This window comes from Ambystoma mexicanum, chromosome 10, assembly GCF_040938575.1.
Source record: "Ambystoma mexicanum isolate Mex_15411 chromosome 10, UKY_AmexF1_1, whole genome shotgun sequence".
Classification (NCBI taxonomy): Eukaryota; Metazoa; Chordata; class Amphibia; order Caudata; family Ambystomatidae; genus Ambystoma; species Ambystoma mexicanum.
The window spans coordinates 882,064,251-882,084,257 of NC_090932.1; the positions used below are offsets into that span (position 1 = coordinate 882,064,251).

A 20,007-nucleotide genomic window follows, 5' to 3' on the forward strand; every position below is an offset into this window, starting at 1 on the left:
AACACCTCAAGCATCTTTATGGGAGGGAACCCCGACATGTATTGGATATGCTGAGGGAAACCTGGGAAGAGAGGAGGCCATCCTACCACTTTCTCAAACCGCCCAAAACACATATTTACATAGGATGATGGTAAGAGAAATTGTATGTAAACATCTGGGACAAGCTCAAGAATATCAAAGGGCTAATTAGAACAAAAGGGCCACTCCCCGTACCTTCACCGTAGGACAATCCGTGTTAGTCCTATTACCAACCTCAGAGAATAAAATGGTGTCAATGGTGTTTGGGCCATATAAAATACTTGAGGAAATGCCCCTTGGACTACGTCCACCTCTGGCTGTCTCACATCCTGACGCAACCCTGTCTCTGCTCTACTCTTCAATTTCTGATACTCTTGATGCTCTTGCCCCCGTCATGAGGTTCCATGTGAAGTCCAAAGCCAAGTGCAATTCCTGGTAGGACTCTGACCTAGCTACACATAAACATAAGTGTAGGGTGGCTGAGAACAAATGGAAGGCTTCCTATTCATTCTCTGACAAACTGGCCTGTCACCTGCTAAAAAGGCAATACCGACTCTGTTCTCACCAAGAAGAGAGTCCACATGCAAGCTTGTAGCTCTGCGGCATCTAACAACTCGGCTGAACTCTGTAAAATCTGCAAGTAGCTGGCCAACTCTGCTGCAGTCTCTACCCCTCCTATTTTCTCCCAGGCTCTTTGCTGTGCCCTTGCCTCTAACTTAATTTAAAAAAAAAAAACAGGAAATCCTGTCCACCCTCTCCGCCCCCACCCCTCCTCTCCATCTGTGCTTGTTGACCCTCCTTTGGCCATCCCCCCACCATTCTTCTCGTCCTTTCCTCTTTTCTCCCCTGACGAAGTCGCTAGACGAGTCCAATCTATGAAAGCCTTGTCAAAACCGGTTCATCCCTGTTCCTCTGAAACCATCAAGGACCACATGGACATCCTTGCTCAGGCCCTTGCTGATTTTTGCAACCACTCCTTTGCCTCGGGATCCTTCCCCTCCCCTCTGAAGCACTCCCTTGTGCATCCTCTTCTCAAGAAACCCACAGCTGATCCTTCTTGTCCAGCTACCTATCACCCAATTTCCATTGCTCCCTTTCTGGGCAAACTCCTGGAAAAGTTGGCCATCTGTCAGCTTAACTTTCATTCCAATTCTGTTGGCTGTCTCCATGACCACCAGTCTGGCTTCAGAGCTGCCAGAAGCATGGAAACTGCTCTCCTGAATATCCGTGAAGATCTGCTCTCCAACCTTGACTCTAACATTCCCTCTGTCCTCATCCTCCTCAATCTCTCTTCTTCCTTCGACACGGTCAAACATACCATCCTGCTCAACCTTCTCCGTAAAAACCTGGGCATCACTGATCAGGTTCTGGCTTGGCTGACCTCTTTCCTCTCTGAACGACCCTCCCAGGTCCAACTCGGGTCCTTCCTATCATCTATCTTCCTCTCTACCTGTGGTGTTCCTCAGGGGTCTAACCTCTCGCCCTGGCTTTTCAACCAATATCTGGCAACTCTCGCCCTCTGCATTGCCATTTTCTGCTCAAATTTCCAGTTCTACGCTGACGACACTCGACTCATTTTCAGGCTGCCCTCGGCCACCTCCTTTCCCCCTCATCTCGGATTGCCTAACTGCCATTCAAGATTGGTGTGCCGACAATGATCTTTGTCTGAATGCCAGCAAGACGGTGATCCTCCTCATCGGCACACCTTCACCATCCTTTTTCCTCACTCTCTGGCCGGCTTCCCTTGGCCGCCCTCCTTACCCCCGCCTGCAAGGCTAAGAACCTCAGGGTCATCTTTGACTCCACCCTTTCCTTCTCCGCCCACATCGCTGAGGTCTCTAAAAATTCAAACTTCCTACTACAGCTCGTCAGAGGTACTCTGCCTTTCCTCTCCTTCCCCCAGAAGCTCATGGTATCCCAAGCTATGGTTCTCTCTAGGGTGGACTATTGTAACAGCCTCTTTCTAAATCTACCTGCCTCTACTCTCCGCCCTCTGCAACTAATCCAGAACAGGACTGCCAGACTTGTCCTTGGCCTCAAGCCCTGGGATCGTATCTCTCCAGCTTTGAAATCTCTCCATTGGCTCCCAGTGGATGCAAGGATTAAATTCAAAACCCTCTGCTTTGTCCACAAGGCTTTCTGGGGCCTCGGTCCAAAATACCTTCAGCTATCCCTCCGCAAATACCTCCCCTCTCGAGCTCTTCACTCCTCTACCTCTAACTCCCTCAGGGTCAGTCATTTATCAAAGAAACGAGCTGGGGGTAGATCTGTCTTTGGCTGGGGCCTCCATCTGGAACAGCTTCCCTGCCACTCTAAAACTTGAGAACCATCTCCGGTTCCGGAAGCACCTCAAGACCTTCCTCTTTTTTTCTGCCTTTGCTCCCCCTCTCCTGATCTGTTCTCTCTTGGCACTGTGCACCTGGCCACCCTCTGTCCACTGGGCCCAGGTACCTGCTCACCCTGCCACCCTCCCGCACTGCCTCCGGGCTGCACCTTGCACGGGGCTCTGTATCTGTACCCATACAGCACCCCTTTTTCTTCCTGTAATTATCAGACCTACCCGGTCTGCTGCCTTAAACCTAACACTTGCAAATTGCTGGCTGCACTACCACCATTTGTTGTCTTTATTTATTATTTATCTGCTTCGCACTTTCCACTTCTCCCCTTCCACGCTCTTTTCCCCTCCCCCTCTCCCATGCACTTGCGCGTTCTCAATGTCACTGGGCCTAGTAAGATTGCTGTTTTGTTCTCCCCTGTTCCCCTCCCTTGCCTTGTTGCGCTCTTAAACACTTGTGTACGAGCGCAATAGAAATAAAATATCAATATCAATAACCAGACAGGAGACAAAAGGACCAACTCTACCACGTTAATCTCCTCAAACAGGCAGACATCAGGTATGTGTTAGCTCAATTCTCTGAGGTATTTGTGGATCAACCTCGTAGGGTTACACTTTTTTTCCATCAGAGAATCTCCAGGAAAATTATTAATGTAAAGCACTACAGGATCACAGACGCTAGGAAAAAGATAATAGAGAAGGAGGTTGATGAATTGATACGAGCCAATATTATTGAACCATCAGTGTCAATAGTCTTCTCCCAATGTGTTAGTGGCAAAACGCAATCAATCGAGGAGATTTTGTAATGATTTTAGAAAACACAATTTGTTCTCTCTATTCGATAACTGCCTGATGCCACAAATAGACAATCTAAAGGATAAATTGGGTTCAGCAATATATATATCCACGATTGATCTTACCAATGGCAGGTCCCCCTTAATTCTGCAGACTGAGAGAAAATGTCCTCCTCGATGACTCAAGGTCCATTCCAATATAAGGTCCTACCATTCAACCTTCATAACGGTGCCACATTCCAAAGCCTTAAGGGTAGAGTCCTAAAACCATTAACACACTTTTGTGGGGCATATTTAGATGACATTGTGATCCACAGCGATAGTTGGCCAGACCACGCATATATCATCAATGTGAAGTAACCAGGGCTCTAGGAAAATGTGGGTCAACTGCCAGCCCTCGAAAGTCTCATCTAACACAGTCTCTGGTGAAGTATCTGGGGTTCTTTGTAGGCAATTGTCTCCTTCAACTGCAGAGCAAGAAGGTTAAACCAGTTCAGCGAACTCCACACCTAAAACCAAGAAGCAACTTTGTGCTTTCCTGGGGCTAACCAGCTATTACCAGCGATTCATACCCAGCTATTCCAGTATCGCCACTAACCTCACGGACAAACTCAAAAATGCACAACCTGAGTCCTTACTATGGAGTAGGGAAGATCAAGCTAGTTTCAATGGACTGAAGAACATCTTGTGTAGCGAACCTGTTTTAAGGGTACCAGACTTCAATTGAGAATTCATGTTACAAACTGATGCTTCCAAAATTGGACTGGGGCTGTACTATCCCAAGAACATGACAGCTTAGAGCACCTGGTGTTGTATACCAGTAGGAAACTCTTTCCAAGGGAACAGAACTATGCTACCATTGAATTTAAACGTAGCATTGAATTAATGCTACGATTAAATGGGCTGTCGCACATCTAAAATACGATCTGATTGGTAGAAAAAGTAGAAGGGTTACTAATCTCTTGACATGGATGAGTCTAAAAAATGATCCAAACGTCTAAGTCATGAGATTGTTCTTGACCTGCAGACATTTGTTTTCACAGTGGAACATCGAAAGGTACAAGAACAAGGAAATGTGGACTTTCTTAGTTGGTTTCTGATCAATGAAGAAGGGGAGCCACCTAATTAAGGGAAAAGTTATGTGACGAATCTCAGGAATTCGTCCCTTCTCCCCAAGAGGGAGCCCCCCACTCTGAGGCTATGGAGTTGAGCCGGCGCCTCAACACTCTCCCTGTGGGTCGAGGCAAGCAGAACCTCACCTAGAGGGACATCCGTTTTGTGGACAAGGACTCCATTCATGTGAGGAAATCCCTAATTAACCTGCAAACAATACCTCTTCACAAACATCCAGTAAAGAAATGTATGAAGAACATACCAAAATATTTGGTTTAATAAAACTTTTAGTGAGATGGGAAAATCCGAGTCTGCGTCCTTCTTCTGATCCCCCACAGTAGATAAATCTCTGGTGAGCTTATTGTGATAGAATAAGAGCTAATGATTTCCTTTACATCCCATCTCTGCATGATCAGTATTCATTATTTATAAATAATGCCCACTTAGGAGGGCCTTTACTCGTTTGTAACAGCCCTAGGCCGAACTTAATTGGCCAAAGAGAAGCAATGGTCTTTAATGAGTGCCAAGGCATGTTAGTACCTGGTAATGTCTTGAGGAGGGTATGACATTATTGTGATTAGAACATTTCACCTAAGCAGGGTTGAATGTTTTGAGCATGGAAAGATAAATGAGAAACTTAATATTGGGACAAAAAATGTATACCACCCTTTATTGTCCTCTGCCAATTCATTGTCTGCAATGGATTTACCAACATTTCAATGTTCTAATAACCCATTAAATTCAGGTTTGAATAAATTCATCCACATGTGCATGGTCTAGGAAACCATGAAACCATGAACAAACAGAACTGGGTGCAACGGAAGAACAACCCTGCTCCGGATGGACTGCATGGTAACCTCCTGATGCTTTGCTCTTTTTGCACTCTTTTTGCACTCTCATGCTGTGCTTTACAGCTTCCTTCTGTGAATAAAAGAATGTCTTGCCAGGTTTTAAATGGCATATTCTTATCTTTAGGTAAGCTGTGTTCTGTATCAATAAATCCGTATGGCCCCCTTTGAACCATTGTACTCTTCATATTTTGTTTGTATCTTGGCAGAGGAAGCTAGCGAGACCTGTTGGATCCCCTCTTGTTGGAACTCCCATTCCCTACTCCCTTCAGGTTCAGAATAAACACTGTGACCACAAATGGGTATAATAATCCTTTTTCAGCTGTACTTTGTGAGTAGAGTGGGGGAGGATTCAGTTATGAAATTGAAGGTTGAACTGCCCTTTTTTAAAATTAACTCGCGCTAACCCCTACACACGAAAATCAAAGAGCCTACTGAGGGGCAAATGTAAACATTTTCTGCAGGAATAAAACACAATCAATAATATTGTTACATAGATCAGTTTTTTTCTCAACATTCTTTTTATTTGATTTTGTCAATAAACCTACTGTCTCAAGTGCATTAATTCACATATTGCATAGTTCATTTGAAATTAGCATGTTAAACCAAAACAGAACATAATTAGGTGGGAGTAGGGGGGGCAAAGAGGTGACATTGGGGGACAGTCCATCGGGAGTGCTGTAGTCCTTGGAGGGAATTGTTTTAGCTAATTGTCTTTTGAGGGGAGTTATTGGTTGGAACTTGACTGAGGCTGGGCGTTTCTTTGAGTTCGTCTTGCCCTCTGGTGCTCTTGATCCCAGGTTAGTGATGTTTGGGGTGGCTACTTTGATGCGGGCCACAGGACTTGTCTATGTATTATTTTAGTCATATTTGTCCGTCCAGTGGAGGGGCGGCGGTTTTCTTGCCATGCCTGGGAATTGATCTGCATAGTCTAGGAAGGGGGACCGGGTGTCAAACCTGTTTCGAGGGGATTGGGTCCTCCAACGTATTCCATATCTTTGACAGTAATCACCACAGCTGTGCTGATTACTGTCAAATATATGGAATACGTCATCAGACCATCCCATCGAAAGAACTTTATCAGGTAAGAGAGTAACTTGTTCTTCTGTTCCCCAGGCGGATGGCGGTTATTTTTTCCGCGGCTGCGATGTCGCAACATTTGGCCCTCCACAAGCTCACGGTGGGGCCCTCTGGGTGTTTCCATAGTCTTGCTATCACTATCTTTGCCGCCGTGAGAAGTTGTGTGCACAGGCTTGCTAAGTTGCCGGTAAGTGGAAATTGGCCCTCCCATGTGCTGCCCAGTAGGACTATTCCTGGGTCCCATGGAATCGTTAGCCCTGTGATCTGCTTAATTAGGTCCAGGATTTCCTTTCAGTATTTAACAGATCTTGGGCATGACCAGAGCAAGTGAAATAGCGTGCCTGTGCATCCTCTCCAGCATAGTGGGGAGATAGCTGGATTGCTCTTGTTCAGAATTTCAGGGGTTAAATACCATCTGTAGCAGGTTTTGATCGCCCCTTCCTTATTGGTGACACACTTCGAGCTCTTCTGCGTTCTGGTCCAGATGTGCCCCCATTCTTCCCCATCAATTGTCCTGCCGATGTCCCTTTCCCACTTTACCATGTATGCATCCTTTTTGTTGGGATCAGTTCTATCTAATAGTCTGTATAGGGCCAATGTTTTCCCTCTGGGGGGTGTCGGTGTGAGTGTGTTCCAGCGCTGTTAGATCTCTGCAGCCCTGAGTTTTCATTGGCTCGTGCGAGAGCCAGTGTCGAATCTGAGTGTAGCGGAATCTTTGTTTCCGGCACCCCGAATTTCATCCTGCATTCTTCAAAAGTTAGTGGGGCACCCTCCTCGTAAAAGTCTCCCACGTGCTTTAGCCCTCCCGTTTTCCAGGGATTAAAGTCATTGGGTGTTATTCCGGGGGTGAAGTCCGGGTTGTCCCAGATCGGGGATAGGGGGCCTATTGTGCTTCCGCGGTTCCACCGCCTGGCTGCCTTCCTCCAGCTCTCAACTGTATTCTTGGTTGCGGTTAGAGGCCCCTCGCTGTGGGGGGGGTTCAATGGGTCTGATGATGTGTGGGAGCTCTTCCAGCGGGCTTTGGCACCAGGCCCCCTCTAGTTTCGTCCAGCAGGGTTTGTTGGTGGTTAGATTCCAGGTGAACGCTGGTGGGAGCTGGGCGGCCAGGCAGTATCTCTCTATTTCTGGGGCTCCCAGGCCTCCCGATCCCTTATTCCTTGTCACCACTCTTCTCGCTATTCGCGGCTTCTTACCCTCCCAGATAAATGTCATGATCTTTGTTTGGAGCTTCAGCAGGTCCTTCCTAGGGATGGAGATTGGGAGGGCCTGGCAATGATAAAGCAACCTTGGTACCAGATTCATTTCTACTGCTGTTATTTTTCCCAGCAATGACACTTCTTGTTTTTTCCATCTTACTAGGTCCGCCTGGAGCTCCTTGAACAGCGGGGGGGGGGAAGGGGGGGTTCATCTTGTACGATTCTTCTATGTTCTGTGGAATCTTTACCCCCAGATCGGTGAAGTGTGAATTGGTTCACTGAATGGGGTGATTGGTGGCTAGTGATTTTATCGTGTCTCCTGGGATGTTGATTCCCAGGGCCGTGGATTTTTCAAGATTAATTGAGAACCCTGACACCGTTCCGAAGTTGGCCAGTTCGTTCCAGAGCACTTCCAGGTATAATTTCGGCTTGGTCAGGGATAGTAAGACATCGTCTGCATATAGCGCTATTTTGTATGCTTCTCATCTCACTGATAGCCCACTTATTGAGGGATTTTGGCGCACTCTGCTGGCAAACGGTTCCTTGGATAATGCAAAGATGAGCGGGGATAGCGGGCAGCCCTGCCTCGTGCCTCTGGTGATATGGATCCTGGGAGATTTATTGCCGTTTACCCTTAGCGCTGTAGTTGGATGCTGATAGTTGGCCAGTGTCCATTTCCGGGAACTTTGGGCCGATGCCGAAGTACTTTAGGGCCTCCTCTATGTATCCCCAGTCTAGCATGTCAAATGCTTTGTTTGCGTCTAGCGACAGGACTGCCATTTGCTCGCCCATTCTGCCTGCAGATTCGATGATATTTAGGGTGCACCTGGTGTTATCAAAGGTACTTCGCCCTGGGATGAATCCCATCTGGTCTGGGTGGATCAGTTCTGGAAGGTGTTTTGCTAGTCTGTTTGCCAGGATTTTAGAGAAGATTTTTGCATTATTCAGTAATGTGATAGGTCTGTATGAGGTGCAGAGCTCCGGGTTTCTTCCTGGTTTTAGTAGCAGCACCGTTAGGGACTCCTCTATGGAGGGGGTGACAGAGCCTGAGTCCAGAAAAGAGTTGTATAACGAGGCAAGGCGAGGGGCCAGGATGTGGGAGAACTTTTTATAGAATTGGGCGGTCAGGCCGTCGGGGCCTGGGGCTGTGTTTTTCAAAAACCGGATTGTTTCCGCTACTACTTCAGCCGAGATTGGTGGTTCCAAGGAGTCAAGCTGCAAGGGTGGGGGGGGGGGGGTCTCGCCGGACTGACTGCAGGTATTGGGCTTGTGCTTCCTTGTTTGTGGCGGGGCCCGACATGATTCCCATGTGGTGTTTAGTGAGGATCTCCATCTTCTCCGCTTCTGTGCAGCAAAGTCTCCCTCCTTGGTCCTGAAGCGTTAGTATCTTGTTTCGGGAGTGCAATTTCTTCACTTTCTGGACCGGCAGGCGGTTTGCCTTATTGCTGTTTATATAGTAGAATTGTTTTGTGTAGGCTAATGCTCGGGCCGTTTGGTCCGCCAGGTGCATTTCCAGTTTTGTCTTCGCTCTTTTGAGTTCTCTGCCTATTTTCACGGATTAGCGGATTTTGTATTGTGCTTCTATTTCGCCCACTTCTGCCTCTAGCTTAGCGAGTTGGATTTGGTGCCTTCTCTTCTGAGCTGCGGTGCAGTTGATTGCCGCTCCTCTGATGACTGGCTTCATTGCGTCCCAGACCATGGCTTCCGAGGTGCCTTTGGCTGCGTTCTCTGAGAAGTAGATTGCCAGGGAAACCTGTAGCTCGGTGCTTGATGCCATGTCTGCTAGGATGTAATCTTGGAGTTTCCAGGCTCTCTGAGGGGGGGTGCTGGGAGGCCTTCAACTTGCAGCTTGACCATGACTGGGGCGTGATCGGATATGACTCTGCGGCCAATTTGAATGTCCTCAATACAGGGGAAGAGTGCGCTAGTCATTAACAGAAGATCTATCCTTGAATAGCCTCTATGTACATGGGAGTAGAATGTATAGTCTCGCTCTCCCTGATGAGCCAATCTCCAGGTGTCGACGGTTCCTGTGTCCCTCAGGAATTCCGCCATCCCCAGTGCCCGAGAAAAGTCCTCCCTGGAGGGCGGAAGTGTCTTGTCTGTGTTGGGGTCTGGGGTGAGATTGAAGTTTCCTCCAATTAGGAGGCGCCCTTCCATGAAGGAGGTGATCGTGGGGAGAAGACTGCTGAGAAAGCGGACCTGGAATTTGGAGCGTATATTGCTGCTATGGAGATCGGTAGGTCTATCAAGAGTCCCTTGAGCAGTATGTATCTCCGCGCAGGGTCACGTCTAATCAAAATTTGGGTGAGCTGCACCACCCGGCTGAGAAGAATAGCTATTCCCCCCTTTTTTTTTGGCCCGAAGAGGCGAAGAATTTCGTGGGGTATTGGCAGAAGTTTACTCTTTTCGTCCGGTTGCAGGTGGTGTGTTTCTTGGAGGCACACAATGTCTGCTTCTAGGTGGCTCAGTCTCTGTTCCACTGACTTCCGTTTTCTAGGTGAGTTCAGCCCCTGTACATTCCACGTTATAATGGTTAGTTCCTTAGTGGTCTCCATCTTTTGGGATGATATTGCTTCTGTGTCCTTTGGGCTGTTCTTGTTGCGATACCTCTGGTGCGTTGGTTCCCCTGTGTAGTGCTGGGCATTTGGTCGCTGTTCCCCGGTTCTGAGCCCCCCCACCCCCCAAACCCTCCAACAATCCAAGTCTTTAAGGCCTTGAAAGTCAGCTATCTGCCAACGGGGCATCCGGCTGGGCCAACGCATCCTTGCAGCTTGGAGGCAACGGTGCCTCAACTGTTATTTGGTAAAATGATGAGTCTCTGGTGTTCCAAAATCATTTTGTCCCCTTTTCCTGGGCTTCTGTTCGGCATCCCTTTTCTTAACTCTTTGTTGGGAGGTCCGCCCAGTCCTAGCCATTTGGCTTGTTCTTGCTTGATGGTCCCCAGAGTTTTCGGCGTCTTCCCACTTTGGTCCAGGCGGGGTCAGCGTTCCTCGTTCGGGGTGTTCGGGCTGATGAATCCCGGGCTTGGATGTCATTTTATGGGTCTGGATTTAGAAGCCTCTCTCCCTCCTGCAGGGTGCGGATCAGGCAGGGTTTTCCATTCCAAGAGAACTCTAGGGCTGTGGGGAACGCCCAGTGGAAAGGGGTTTTCTTTTCCCTGAGCCAGTCCGTGATGGGCCGTAGGGCCTTTCTTTTTGCTAGTGTTATGGCTGCTAGGTCCTGATAGCGGGAGATAGACACGTCTCTGAAGAGGACGCGGGGTGGAGTCCCTGGCCTCCCTCATGATTTCCTCTTTAACTTCGTAAACCCCGACATCCGGCCGGGTTGCCGTGTTCGTTCTGGTCCTTGTTCGATGCACCCTGTCTCAATTCCATCGCTTCGCATCGGGCCTCGAGTGCTGTGATTCTGTCTGAACTTTCGCCAATCTCGTGCCCGTGTTCGCACAGGGTCGCCTCCACCTCTGCGGTTCTTGTCTCCACTTCCCCCCACTCGTTTGTCTAGAGCTGTAATCTTTCCCATGACTAATTCTGTGCCCTGCTGGTATTCTTTTGTGAGGGCTTGTAAGAGCTCCTGCAAGTCTGATTTGGTCACTGACTGTGTCATGGTGGCAGGGTCCACCACAGCGATTGGGTTTGCGGACACGGTCTCCGGCCGGTCTCCCCTTTTGGGCTTGTCTGCGTTCGGGGCTGCCAGTAGAGTAGAGATGTCTGTTTGTTTCGTGGATTTGAGCGCTTTTGTCATATTTGGGGGGGGGGTGGGGGGAACTGCACTTGTGATGTCTTGAGGGAGGATTTCACTTGGTTTGGTGGGTCGTGGTAGTCTCTCCCCGTGATAGCTCGCCGTTTGTTGGTGCGGTTGGCACTTTGGGTTGCAGGTGGCGCAGACCCTCTCTCGGTTGCCTGGCTTACTGAGGCCTGGAGGGCTCGTTCCTCAAGACTGATGTATTGTTAAGCCCTGTGTGGTTGCTCGCTGGGGTCCTGATGGTTGCTTTATGCTGGTTGGAGCCTCTGCTTTGCCCCTCCTTATTGTGCCCCAGTGGCCGCTGTGTTAATTGGAGCCTGTGAAGCAGTCTGTGGAGCTGCTAGCCCCGCTACGCCCCGCCTGGGCATATTGCGTTGTGCCGTGAGGGTCCCCGGGGATCCCGATTCTCCCCACCGAGGTGGGGGGGGGGCACTAGAGTTCAGGGCTGCCCCTCCCCACGCCGATCCGCTGAGTCCTGGTGACGATTTAATGCCCCCAGGGGGCTGTTGGCGGGGTTGGAGGTGCCTGGTGACCGGGATGTTGATGGCCCCCAGCCGGGCCCCCTCCGAGTTATATTTGTTGCGCTTGTGCAGGCAGGGACAGGACACCCTGCCACTGCTCCCCTCGTGCCGGCCCGGGGCAGTTTGTCCAGGCCCCCCCCCCGAGGGTTCAGGGCCCGATGGTCTCCCTTGGTGTTTTTTCGTGGATCCGGGAGGGGGGGGCGTGTCCGCCCCTCCAAGCGAGTCCAACCTTGGTCCCTCCTGGGCTGGTGGTGATGCCGATGGGCTTGTGATTGGGATCTACGTGGAGGCCGCGACCGCGTGCACACCCCCCAAGCGAAGCTGTCCTTGGCTCTTCCCGGGCCGGCGGGGATCCCGCCGGGTTTGTGGGTGGTGCCGCCCAACCTGCCTCCGCTGGAGTGTCAGGCTGAGGGGCCTCCTCCGAACCCTGCGACGTCCATCTGCTGGGTTGGAGCGGATCCGCAGCCGCCGCAGTTCCAGGACTCACCCGGCAGCTTCGGATCAGCGTTGGTTGGGAGAGCCCTGAGGCGCGGGCGGGGGATGGCAGCAAGAGCCCCCACCGCTCTGTTTTGCCGGTTAGGGCTCTCCCAGGGCCCTGTTGCAGGCGGGAGCCACCTGACTCCCCGCCTCTCCCCCCTCGCCCGACGGCGCCCGCAGAGCCGCCCGCTGCTTCATGCCCGGCTCCTCTTCACTTGGCGGAGAGCTGCTGGGTGCCAATACCGTCACCCTGAGGACCGCTCCCAGCCCGCCTCCCGCTTGGTGGGCTCAGCGCGGTGGTCCGCCGCTCCTGAGAGCTCCTCAGCTCCACGCACCTCAGGGCACCATCAGATGGGGGGCCCCCCGCACCCGGCCCTCGAAGGCAGTCCACCGCCCGCCGGGCCACCGGCCTGCCGGGCGCCGACAGTCGCCCCGAAGGCAGCTCCCCGCTTGGTGGTCTTCTGACTCTTTCTTGGCGGGCAGTGTGGAGCTGGCCGCTGTTCTGGGGGCCGCACTCTCCGACTGAGGTACGGTATGCGTCCCCGCTCCGGAGCTGATGGACTGCTCGGGATCCCGAGGCTCGATGGATAAAGATCCCAGCTCCAAGGCTCCGCTCCGGCTCAGGGGTCTGTTAGATCATGTCGCCCGCCATTTTGGGCACATGCTCCCGCTCTCCCCCGGCACCGCAGACCTCGCGGCTTTGCCTCGGCCCCCAGCCTCGCAGCAGGACCGGGGCTAGCTCAACTTAAGCAGGGTAGCTTCTGCCATCAGGGATGCCGATAGGATGTGTTGCAAATCGCCTTTCACCGGTGCATTTCTGGCGGATGTGTGGCGACAGCCGGGAGCTCTCATAGAGCTGGACCGACCATTTTGGCTCCAAGCCACGCCCCCCATAGATCAGTTTAAGTTTTTTGTTTACAGAAGTGTAGTACTTGTAGTGTGTATTAAGGCTAGAAACAGATTAGACTGTGAGCTGAATTGGAACCTGTATGTTTGGCTTAGAAGAAAAACTGCACCAGAAGAGGACCACATGTGGTCAGATTGGAATAGCTAACATAGCGACTATTTCATTTACATTTTTGTTTTTGCTCATCTTAATGAAAGTGTTATTTTTGGTCTCCCAAGTTATACAATCTGCTCTGTGAAAGCCACTTTGTGTTGGGTGAGCAAAACAGCATTGTAGTGCAATTGCAGATGTGACATCTACTTGTTCTATTAGAACATTAACCCACACAGAGACAGTTAAGTTGGTTCAATGTTTTTATGATGTTATTTGTTACCTGTGATAATCAATGTAGTGACATGCCAGTTTAGACATGCTACGGTTGTAAGTCTACAAAATGCCAATAAAGAGAATTTAAAATAAAAAGTTTTATTAGGGATCTTTAAAACTATATACAGTTCTCTGGCTTTTTTTCAGGGAAATTCTGGCCTTGGTTTTAGCATTGCTGGTGGCACAGACAACCCACACATTGGGGATGACACAAGTATTTTCATAACAAAGATAATCTCCGGTGGTGCTGCTGCACAGGATGGAAGATTACGGCAAGTTACTCTAATTTTAAAAACTAGTTGTGATTTTTGCTTTTTTGTTGTAACTCTGTTATAAATGGTTCGTCATCAATGTCTTATATGCAGCTCGATATGTTTTTAAAGATGCTACCAATATGTGCTATAATCACAATTATTAGCATTATGCACAATCTTGATTTAACCCCTCATGCCACAGATGGGCATGTATCTTATTTTGAGCTATTTGTGCAACATACTTAAACACTTTTATATCATTATGAGTAATGAAGACCCTAATGTCAGATTTGGGGAGCCAGATCGCAACACATTTTATGTGTGCATTTTTGCTGTTACCAGAAGCTACTAGACCTTTAATCGGGTGCTTTAACCATTTCAATGGGCACTCATAACAATAAATACAACATTGTGCTTGATTTCTTTGTGTACATCTTTGTATGATCAATGTTATTCCAAATACAAGTAATTGTCAAAAATGGCAGGTTATAGAAACCCAGGTGTGCATAATATGCCTCAAACAAGGAACCAACATTGTGGGAAATACAATGCACATTGTGGGAAATATTTAATGATTGTCAACCCTTGGATTAGATGGTTACACTGAGCAAAGGTCTGGGGTGGAAGTTACAATTTCATGAGTGTCAAATAAAAAAAATGACAGGCCATTTAAATTTTACTTGGGAAAATCAAAAGCATTTGGCAGATGTGTACTGAAGCACAGGGAGACCGGGTTCTGGCCAAGATCAAACCTTAGTCTAATATGGAAGCCTAAATTCTGATCAAGATATTCTGGTTCCAGATTCAGAAATGTGAGACTTCACAGTTATCTCCTCCCTTTATTATCCTCGCTTTTCTTAATTTCATGTAGCACTTAATTCAGTTATCAACCTACTTATAAGAAGTCTCACATGTTTCACATGCAGAATGGGATGAATCCAATGGAGTCATCATGAATTCCCTGGTGGTGACCTCCTCGCATGTGGCCAGGGGACTGCAGTGCTACCTGATCCTGAGGCGGCTATATGAGGGCGGATCACATGGGAGGAGGCAAACAACTGGGGAGATGTCATGGCTTCATTGGATGAGACATGGTATCCCCCATTTGCCCATGGAAAAGACCCCTGTGATACCCAATAGCCTAATGACCTTTTGACATGTTTGTCCCCCCCTCTGAAGGAAAGCAGGCGTGCAGAAGCGTAGCCATGAGAAGGCGTAGACGTCAAAGCAGCCCTCAGTGGAAAGCAGGTGGCAAAGCTATGCTGCGTAAGCCCAAACGGCTCTGAAGATGTCAAGCCGAGCCAGTGAGTCGGCCCAAGCAAAGTGGGGAGCCCAGGGCATTTCGGCAACCTGCGCCAAACGCAGTTTGAACATTGTAAAGCTGCAGAGACAGCAACTATAAGAAGATTGTGAGTCAAAAAAGCAAAGTACAAATATGACCCCCAGCAATATAGGAGTGCATGGAATGCAGATATTGGGAAAACTTAAAAGTGCACATTGGAAGATATATGCAAATGTGGATGTAAAGAGGAACTGTTATAAATATATGGAAACAAGAAGTCCTGACGGGCGAGTATGCCAGGCAGTTACAGGTGCATAAGAAGTCCTGGCAGGGGAGTATAGCGGGCAATTGAAAAGCTACAAGAAGTCCCAAGAAAGTACAGTGTTTGTTGAATAAAAAAGGAACTTTTTCAAAGAAGGAATTACGAGGCTAAACAGCTTTGGAACTAACAGGATTGTTCTATGCCATGAAAGACACAAAGATAATAAGATATGCATCTGTGGCATTATACCATTTAAATTATAAGCGTGGCAGAATGGACATGACACCACCCTTTTACTTCTCAGTGACATTGTAGGAAAGGACATGAAAGATCTACAGCCGTTTAAGAAATATTTTTCAACCTCTGAGGCTACAGTAGGTTAACAAACACTAATGGGAACCAGCAGCCAACTATAAAAGCTACCAAATGCTAAAGGCATACTGAAGTTTAACAGGTATGTAAGTCTATTGTATCTGGGAATTTGCGAAGTAGTTCACAATGTTTCCAAGAAGCAACATATTAGTTTCAAAATGTGTGATTTGGCATTGAGCTCATAACCCTCCCCAAAAGTCTTAATGGTATAATATTGTACCTTATGCTGATGCGCACTGATTCACCTAATCGAACAGTTTGGCAACATGGAGAAGCCGGGATTAAAAGATTAATTATCTAAAGTAGATAACCTTGCTGATAGGCTGCTTCCACCCCGTTCTTCTCTTCTGCAGTGTTATTGATTCATCTTCATTATTTCTAAGCTCTCCAACATTTGGCAGAAACAGTTGTACAGGACCTCAAACGATGCTCCCAAAATCATGCATGGGGAAGCCGTATAAAGAATCCATGTCTTCTGATTCAATAGTCTGCATCTTAGTCACTAAACCACAGGTACAAATAGGGCGGAGTTGCGTTTGCAGAGCTGTTGCACTGCGTCTGAGGACTCGGTAAGTGGAGCTATGTCTGTGGAGTAATGGGATTGGGTGTAGTGTGCATATATGGATGGGTGTGTTTTGGATGGATAGAAGTGGAGATGTGCATGTGGAACAGTTGAGAGGCTTGTGCTGTGTAGGTTGTGATGGTTTGGAAAAATAAGCAATACAATGTCTGGGCTGTCTGTGTTTTAATTATTGTTAATCCTGCATGAGATCATTATGGACAATCCAGTGAAAAATCTAAATTCTGCTTGATGACCCTCACTCCTAATCCTGTATGCAGATGACATTGATGTTGGCCTTATCGGACAATGTGCGAAAATGGGCTTGAAAAGAAATTTGGTCCTAATTTATTAGAATTTTACTAAGAATCTGTTAATCTGCCTTAAAAATGGTTATGCTTACTTGCTCAGTGATCCTATGGTTTCCCTCTAAATTGGGAATATTTCACATTGATAAATGATTTGTGCTAATTTTTTGTTTGTGCAAGATTGTGCAGGGCTGTAAACGCCTATGTGCATGGGACATTGTAAACTCCACTGGATGGTCAGTCTTTTTCAATGGTTCAAGTTATAATCTGTAAGTTCTGTGAGGAATCTGATGGCATCACTCTTTTCTCTGAGTTAACCTCTCCTCTTGTGGACTGGGGGACAGCAACTGCAACCTGATCCTGATGCTGGGGCGGCTATAATGAGGGTGGACCACATGGGGTAAGGCGACTCTCGGGGGCTGACATAATATCATTTGAGGAAGTCGCATATCCCCCATTCTCTTTTTGGGATGTTCCCTCCCTTACTGATGCCTCAATGGTGTACTGTAACAATCTCCCTCAACCCTTTGCCAAATCTATAGCCAATATTCCTCAATGCCACATGGAAAACAGCGCGACCGAAAATGAGGCGAGGAAGAGGCAAGAAATAGTGCCGATTACTTCAAAACTGAACCAACACCAGCCTCCTCAATACCACATGAAAAACAGCATAACAGAAACTCAGACAAGGGAAGGGCAAGGAGTTGTAATGACTACATTTATGTCCCGTCCTCTTTTCTTTATCCTTGTGGCATCCCCCAACATGGGGACGGTACTGAAAACTTTGGCAGCAAACAATTGAGCTTCCCCTTTCAATTTAGTGTAGCCTGCGAGGGCACGCCCTGCCAAGGCCCCGCCCTCTGGCGCCTCCCCTCAGTCCCTTTTTCTGAAGGTGTCAGACCTGGCAGCCAGCGTTGACTTTTTTTTTCCATGCTCCCAGTTTCTTTTTTCAATCTTATTTAATTTCCATTCGGTGCCTCGCCTCCCCAGGTGCATGTCTGCTGCAGAAGGATTCACGTGATGTGTGGTATGCGACCGCTTCCCTACTTGCCGGCATCGGAACCCCATGCACTCTGAGTGTTTGGGGCCTGACCACCGCTGGGACACATGTTTGACTTGCAGCGCTCTCGGTAACAGGGCATTGAAGGGTCATTTGTCGCGGTGGAGGGAGACCTTCTAGACTTCTCCGCCCCACCTGAAGGACTTTGTCTCCAGGACCCCTCGTCAAGACAAGGTAGGCCCTCTGTTCAGCATGGCTCCACAGCGCAGCGACTCCTTTCGTGGGGTTTCCACGGATCAGGGGTTCCTCGAATTCAGGTTCTGACAGGCCCAAGGCCACCGACTCCCAAGCCGACGGGCCAAGGGGCCCACGGGTTCTTCCTTCCGGGTTCCCCAGGAACAGACCGGAGGCCATCCTGACTTACCGGTTTCCAAGCTGAGGGGCTCAGGGGCCCCTACCAGGCTGTCCTCAGAAGGGCAATCAAGTTCATTCTCTTCTTAGACCCCAGGGGTTAAGGGATTGTTGAGTGCCACCACCAAGAGTCTGCCCTCAGCACAATCCAGCGCTGCTACCAGACCAGGTGCCGAGGGCGTACAGCCTACCGGAGCTCGCTCCGAGGTAGTGAGTCAGGGTGTTACGACAACCGTCCATCCAGCCAAGGGCTCAACACCTACCAGTGTGTTCTCTGAGGTAAACTCTTCTGATTCGGGTGCAAGACCCAAACTGTAGCCTCCAGTGTCTGAGGCCTCTCTTGGCTAAGGGCCTTCACACCCTCCTACCCAGGGCATGGCTCAAGGCCTCAAAATGGCAGAGGGGCACGTGGCAGAGCCTGCCAGGCTGGCAGCCATCATGGATCCAACTCAGGGCCTGCAAGCCTGGCGGCCATCATGGATCCAGCTCAGGGCCTGCCAGTGCTTTCGCCCATCAAATGGGCTTTGCAAGATGTTGCCAGGCCCCTTCCCTCTGTAAGCGGCAGCGGTTCGTACAGTACAGGCATCTGACCTCAGGGATACATCTACCTTTCAGAGCCTCACGCCTACACGCACCAGGTCCATTGGCACTTTGCCCGGGATCGGATGCCCAGCGCCTCGGAGGGCCGGGGACAGAGGGACCCAGCGGCTTGTGAGGGCCGCTTCTTCGAGAGCTTCCTCATGCATTCCCCTCAAATGAAGGGGCTCCTGAAGGACATAGTGAAGGAGGTCATCCCGCAGGTAGTGCCAGCCCCTTCCTCTCTGTACTCCTCCCATTCCTCCAGCGCTGCTGGTTCCAGTGCCGATCCCTCCACCGGGGCAGGCCCAACTGGTTGTTCTGACCCCTCTACCACCTCCTTTAGCACCAACAGCACCCCCCTCAACAGCTGCTGGGCCTGTCTGCGGCACTGGACCTAGGGGGAACTCCATTGGCACCTGTGTCCCAGGGCTCCGATTTCCCTTGGTTGGTCAAAAAGGGGGGGGGGTGTGAGGACGACACCCCGGACGATGAACCCTCAGCATATGTTAAGGCCTTTCATGGCCGCCTTCAGGGCCTGCCAGACGTCGTTGGGGGATTGGGGGGGGGGGGGTTAGATGTCCGGCTGCCCAAGGAAGGCCCGCAGGAGTCAGGAGTGCTAGCAGAGGTCTTGGTGAAGCGCACCATGGTCCGGTCTGGCATTCCTCTCCAGAAGGATGTTTTGCAGGTGACGCGAAAGGTCTGGCAGAAGCCCAGGGCCAACGCCCAGATGAAAAAGAAGTTGGACAGCAGGGTTAGGCTGACTGACTGGGAGCCAATCATCCTCGCCTCCCACCCTCTGCCTCATTGTAATTTGGTTATTTATAATGCGCTTAATACCAGAGGTTTCTAAGCGCAGACGTGGGAATCGAACCTGTGTTGCTCCGTATCGTCTTGCTTCCAAGGCAAGCGCGTTGCCCCTGAGCTATCCTCCCGGAAGGATTCTTCAGTAGTGCCTGCACCCTCCTTGCATTGCAAACCATCGTCTTCGTCCACGGAAGCCTCCTGTTGTCCCTCCAAGGAGGACATGTCCTCAAGTCTTTGGGAAAGCGCTGCTACTCCATCTCAGGACGGCATTAGCGGCAAGCCAACTCATACGTCCTCTTGGCTGCGGCTAGCCAGAACCTGCGGCGGGAGCTCGAGGAATTTCTGCCCAACCTCCCTGTGGACAAGCAAGCCTCCCTTCAAGGCCAGTCTGGCAGATGCCTGGGCCGTTGTGCAGGACCTCATGGAGTTTTAGGTCTTCCACATAGACACAGCCAGCAGATGGTGGTGCCTTGGGGTCGAGATGAGAAGGACGGCGTGGACGCACGCTATTAAGTTTTCATCTGACGTGCAGGAACAGATCCTGGACCTGCCCTTGGAGGGCGTGGACATTTTTCATTCATCAAACGATGGCAAGTTGACAAAGAAGTAAACTTCCACTCAAACCGCCAAGTCCTTGGCCATCCTGACAAAACCAGGGCAGAAGTCCTTCCCTCAATCCCAGGGCAGGACCGGGTTCAAACCCTGCGGTTTCTCCGGCTTCAAGAGGTTCTAGACCACAGTACACGGAGGCCTATAAGGTCACCCGGTGACAGCAGA

The 20,007-nt window shown here is 49.7% G+C and overlaps 1 protein-coding gene across 27 annotated transcripts in view; it reads left to right on the forward strand.

Moving 5' to 3' along the window:
- The window catches only part of DLG1 (discs large MAGUK scaffold protein 1), a 2,685,689-nt gene that overhangs the window by 1,169,952 nt on the left and 1,495,730 nt on the right, over positions 1-20,007 (forward strand). For all 27 annotated transcript variants that reach the window (XM_069618589.1, XM_069618591.1, XM_069618601.1 and 24 more), the window contains one exon: positions 13,547-13,671. In XM_069618589.1, coding sequence (XP_069474690.1) covers positions 13,547-13,671 — 125 coding nt within the window. The remainder of the gene's footprint in view (positions 1-13,546; positions 13,672-20,007) is intronic.